General features: G+C 42.5%; 1 protein-coding gene across 2 annotated transcripts in view; it reads left to right on the top strand.

Annotated features, from left to right (window-relative positions):
- EIF3F (eukaryotic translation initiation factor 3, subunit F) overlaps window positions 1-3,209 on the top strand; it is an 11,940-nt gene extending 8,731 nt beyond the window's left edge. The window contains exons 5-9 of one of the 2 annotated variants that reach the window (XM_012654363.1): window positions 1-95; window positions 1,484-1,575; window positions 2,040-2,176; window positions 2,297-2,410; window positions 2,983-3,209. In XM_012654363.1, coding sequence (XP_012509817.1) covers window positions 1-95; window positions 1,484-1,575; window positions 2,040-2,176; window positions 2,297-2,410; window positions 2,983-3,060 — 516 coding nt within the window. In that variant the 3' untranslated portion in view covers window positions 3,061-3,209. The remainder of the gene's footprint in view (window positions 96-1,483; window positions 1,576-2,039; window positions 2,177-2,296; window positions 2,411-2,982) is intronic. The other variant, XM_012654362.1, reaches the window with a different exon arrangement.
- Window positions 3,210-5,753: the final 2,544 nt, after the last annotated feature.

The following is a 5,753-nucleotide window of genomic DNA, read 5'->3' as shown; positions in this document are numbered from 1 at the left end:
CATGAGTACTACAGCCGGGAGGCCCCCAACCCCATTCACCTCACTGTGGACACAAGTCTCCAGAACGGCCGCATGAGCATCAAAGCCTATGTCAGGTGACCACAGTCTTGAGCCATAAGGGCATAGAAGACAGTCTAGTTCATACCATGCCTAGATGACATCCCACCCCCACCTCAAGCAAGTTTAATTCCTCAGTGCATAACTCACTGCCTCCTCAGGAAGCCTGTTCCTCTTGCTTAAGCAATAACTGTTAACAGTTATTCGAAAGGTTTTACTCTGAAACAGAACCTCTCCTGTAATTTCCATTCACTGATCCTAGTTGTACTCCTGGTTTCTACTCCTTGCTCTTAGCCAATTTCAAATGGCAGCCCTTTCAGTTATTTAAGCAAGCTATTGTGTTTCTTTGAAGTCATCTTTTCTGGAACCTAACTATCCACATTTCCTACAGCCAGTCCTCACAAGGTGTTCTTGTCACTATCCTTCACCATGTTTATTACTTTTCTGAGTTACCCTTTAATTTGTTGTTATCCCTAGAACTCAACACAGCACTCACGATAGTACAGATTAAAGGATGGCCATCCTTATTTTGAAGACATTTATTAACCCAGGGTTGAGTGCAGTTTTGGTGACAGTAACATTGTTGCTGTGTTAACACATTGAGCTTGCAGGCAGTTAAAATGCGGGTTGATGGAGGCGGGGGATGTTGGGAAAGGCCCTCGTGGCATGCTGCTAGGGGGAGCTGAAAGGATTGTGTCTTCTGGTAAGAGCGAAGGCATTTGTTAGTGCATATCTTACGCTGTTTAACTTTGTGCTGGTTCTCTGTCTGACACTGTAGCCAGTTAACTGTTAAACAGTAAGACAAAGGTGATAAATGCCAAGGCCTTATAAGCCAGTTGGCATACCACTAAGCTCTAGCCACTGCTTGACGTCTTAGCCTTTCCAGGTATAAGAGCCAGTCTATAAACATATATAGTTAATATAGTAAAGTATATATCCAGTATAGAGTTGAGAAGACAACATCTTTAGTGAGATTACTTATAGCAGTCAGTCTAGTCTTGGTGTTCCAGAGTCAACTTGTTTTCTCAGTGCTAATGACGAGCTTAGTCCTAGAAAAGACCTGTCTTTGTCTCTTCTTTCCATGGGAGTGGGTATCTAGGCAGCCAGCTCCACAGAGAAATCCAGAGTCCTGTCCTCTCATCATTGACATTGTACAGTATATGAAGTATTAATAATCTTCTAAAGGGACCAAGCCAGATCCAAAGGCTGAGTACCCTCTTACAGGGCATGGGTTTGGTGTGTGGAATGAGCTAAGGGGAAAAGGTGACTTTTGCTCCTGCGTGATCTCTGGCGTTCAGATGGTCCCAGCCTTCTTATCTCAGAACCTTGGAAGCCATACTCCTGTTGTGACTGCTTTCACAGCCCAGTCTAGGCGTAGAAACCCTCTCCCAAGGCTGTTTGTTTACCTTGACTTCTCCCTCCCTAGCACTTTAATGGGTGTCCCTGGGAGGACCATGGGAGTGATGTTCACACCTCTGACAGTGAAATACGCATATTATGACACAGAACGTATCGGAGGTGAGTAACCTTCCCGTACACTCCTTAGAGGTCTCAGGCATTTTCAGGGGAGGGAGCTGCTGTTCTGTAACAAGGATGAATGCCTTGGGTGGTTCAAAAAGGAACCAGTGATCTAAGGTTTGTGATAGCTAGAAGTCACAGTCTCTCTCCTGTATAAATGGGACTTAAGGAATTATTGGAGAAATTGTTAGAAGTGGGAAATTATTGGCACCAGAGGCCACGTGACCATTCACATGAGACCAAAACCGGTGATTGACATACTAGGTGAAGGGATTGAGCTCTGTAAGGAGAAAGAAAAGCTAGAAAGGGCAGAGCAGGGAGTCTGGGAAAGGTGACTAAGTCCAAAGGGAGGTAGGAAGGAGAGAAAGGACAGTTAGAGACCGTGTCTTTTCCAATGGGATGACTGAATTCTCTGTCTCTTGTTACCTACCACCACGCCCACCCCCCTCACCCAACTCCCACAGTTGACCTGATCATGAAGACCTGTTTTAGCCCCAACCGAGTGATCGGACTCTCGAGTGACTTGCAGCAAGTAGGAGGGGCATCAGCTCGCATCCAGGATGCCTTAAGCACAGTGTTGCAGTATGCAGAGGACGTGCTGGTGAGAGGGGCGTGGAGTAACGGGAGGACCTAGATCTCCACTCTGGGAGCACTGATGAAATGATGGTGTTCAGTGATTAGAGTTAACTGTGCCTCATCGAATCTTTGTTTTGGTGCTCAGTCTGGAAAGGTGTCAGCTGACAATACTGTGGGTCGCTTCTTGATGAGCCTGGTTAACCAAGTACCCAAAATAGCTCCTGACGACTTCGAGACCATGCTCAACAGCAACATCAATGTGAGTGTCATTCCTGGGCCTCTGGGAGCCTAGTTCTTCCCCCACCTCAGCACATAAAAATGTGAGAGGAGTTGGGTGAGGTGGCCTGGAGTAGGATAGAGGAGGCCGGGCTTCACCGATAGCCCCTTGCAGTCCAGCTTGGGAGGAAGGAAAAGATGGTACACGTGCTTGGAGATTCCCTTCTTTCTCGGTCCTTGATTCCATTGTCTCAGTTACTGCTGATACTACTGTGACATGTTGTCTAGATTCATGAGGAAAAGAAATGTTAAATTCAGAGGGCAATGAAAGTACAATTTCTTATTTTCCCCATCTGAGTTCACAGACCCCCTATATTCCACCCATGCATCTCAGTTACAGCACTCCTAGTATATAAGTGTATCGGTAGAGATGAGAAGATATTCTCAAGCATGTCCTTCCTATGTTCCACCTTTGACTCTTGTTCAGTCTCTTTCAGCTGTCATTTATCCAGGACTGCCCTCATACCCAGTATCCACCATGGAGCTGGCCTAGATCGGCCTTTCAGCTCCCTTTCCACCTAGCCCCTCGCTCACTGTGTATTCTTTGTCTTCCAGGACCTGCTGATGGTGACCTACCTGGCCAATCTCACACAGTCACAGATTGCCCTCAATGAGAAACTTGTGAACCTGTGAATAGGCCCCAAGCAGAACTCCTGCCAGTCTGGGTCTAACCCTAGGACTTAGTATGAAGTGAAGGCGAAATGGTTTCTTTGTGGTCTTGAGTCACACTGAGTCAGCCAACTGCTTGTGACTCTAATAAACATGGCCTACCTTTTGTAAATGAGTTCCATTTTATGCGAGTTTATTGCTGGTTGGAAGGGAGGAAAATGTTCTAGAGCTCACTCAGAAACTAGTGAGCGAGTACTGTAGGTACAAGTTGGTTACATGTTTGGCGTGACTCATCATCAAGAGCTGTACCCACAGCCCAAACCACTTTAGCTTCAGCTGCACACACCAGATAGCCTTCTTGCATGCTAGTCTTGCCATGGCACTTTCTCCCCACTCTTTTGCCTATGATCAGGGCAGAAAAGTTATTTTTACCATTTCTCCATAGCATCTTAGATAGATGGCAGTACAAAGGGTTTTATGCACAATATTACTGTACCTGGAGATGCCCTAGTGAGTGAGAGGAGAAGAAAAAGAAGAGGATGGATACAGATCTCAGTCCTGGGACCCATGCATCCATGCTGGTAGAAAGACAGCCTTCTCCATGGTGAGGATTAACTGCTTTATCAAATTGTTCTTTTGGTTTTCAACATGGAAAGTGTCCATTGACAAAACTGAACCATTTCTTGATGGTTCGTGTGGTTTCCACAGGAAATGAAAATGAGAATCCATGTAGAAAAGATAGTTGAAAGAATTGCATACTTTATCTGAACTAAAAGAGTAGTGTGTGTAGTTGGTATCTTAAAATACATTGCTAGTAGGATGGAGCTGTTTGCCACTTTGGTTCAGGGAGACAAAATTAGTATCTATGGGTTGAAGTTTAAAACTTCAGAAAACTCTCAGATGCTGTCTATAACTTGAGAGCAGCCTTGGGTTATGTTGAGGTCTGCCAATGGCTGAATCTTAGCAAAAAGTAAATGACATTTCCCGGAGACCTCATAGGTTAGAGTACCTACCTAGGTAACTTCAAACATCCCTTTCATCTGATATCCTTAAATTTTACCTGGCCACTGTGAGATGTATTGAGAAAGAAACAAGTGTTTATTGAGGGACTGAGGGGTGTATTACATACTGGAGTGAAAAGGTGAATGAAGGTAATTGGGAATCAAAAAGGCCTGGATCCTAATGTCAGTTCTGATACATGTAACCTTAGGAAAGACAAATTCTAGGAATCGTAAGATGTGAATCATGATAATACATAGCCCGTTAGGGTAATGTGAGGATTTTGATGAATTAATGAATGTCAGGTTAACACTTGCAGAGAATAGTGCCTGGTATACAGTCAGCATGAATAAGTGGTAGATACTATGTCTAGAGGTAAATGCAGTTTGAAAGTAATAAGCATCATGAACCCCAGCCTGGATGTCAACTCTGGTTCTGAGGTATGTAACCTTGGGAAATACAAGTTCTGAAGGTTATAAAGTGTGGATAGTAATGATGACTTTCTTACATACAGGGAAATGTAAGCAGATGTTATCTGCAAAATGATAATGATTGGGCCAAATTGTGATTTTATAAATAGAATGCATGGTGGGAAGAGGGTTAGAGTTAAAATGTTTCAGTGTTCTTAGGGATAGGCAGTTATTATCAACTTTAGTCTTTTTAAGTATGCATGATAAAATTCCAAGGCTAATTACTGGAAATATATAAAGTCAAAAACAAGTGAAACTAAATTTATTTAGACATATAGTTGGCCCTCTATATCTGGTTTCCACATTCATGGATTCAACCAACTTTGGATTGAAAATAGGGGAAAGAAAGTCACATCTGTACTAAACATGTACAAACTTACTTGTCATAATTCCCCAAATGGAATACTTTTTATAGTATAATAAGTATTTACATAGGATTTACATTGTATTAGGTATTGCAAGTAATCCAGAGAGGATTTAAAATAAATGAGAGGTTGTGTATAGGTTATATGCAAATACTACACCATTTTATACCAGGGACTTGAGCATCCAAGGATTTTGGTAGGAAGGTCCTGGAACCAGTCCCCCATGGATACTGAGGAAAAACTGTATGTAAAAATTGTGTGTGTGTGTGTGTACAGTCGTTTTATTATCCATAGTAGTTCCATAAAGTAACTATGAACACTTAGAGAGTACTACACCATTACTCCTAGGAGAAATGCAGGGTTAGGTTTCTACGAGCCACTGGCCATATTTTCATCAGCCTATCAATACATAACCTTGTTACATGTGTGTTTCCATTTAAAGATACCTTACTTAACATATTAATCTATGGTTGATCCAATAACGTTGAACTCAGCCAACAACACACATACAGTTTCTCCATAAGGCACATCACAGACGCCTTGCACTTAGGAACGCTCTGCATTACGTTTGGTTACCATTTTAAGCAGCAAAATCAACAAAAACAAACAGACTGCAAACAGGATACTTGCTTATGAAAGCTGAAACAAGGTCTTGTTGCACCTCAGCTGGGAACATGCATGGCAGGCAACTCAAATTTTTCAACACTCTGCATGTCTGCAAATAACGTCAAAACACTGCAAGTATCGATAGTGGAATTAGAAATAAATGTTAGTGAGAAATGAATTCACAAATACAGAATCTGAATAATGAGAATTGAATATGATGTGTATGATTGACTATATATGATACATGTATCTCGTATATGATAAAACTGAAACCAAA

This window comes from Propithecus coquereli, unplaced genomic scaffold (assembly GCF_000956105.1).
Source record: "Propithecus coquereli isolate 6110/MARCELLA unplaced genomic scaffold, Pcoq_1.0 Scaffold44, whole genome shotgun sequence".
In the NCBI taxonomy this organism is placed as follows: Eukaryota; Metazoa; Chordata; class Mammalia; order Primates; family Indriidae; genus Propithecus; species Propithecus coquereli.
Note: the sequence above shows the minus strand (reverse complement) of the source record. Positions and strands in the feature narration are given on the sequence as shown.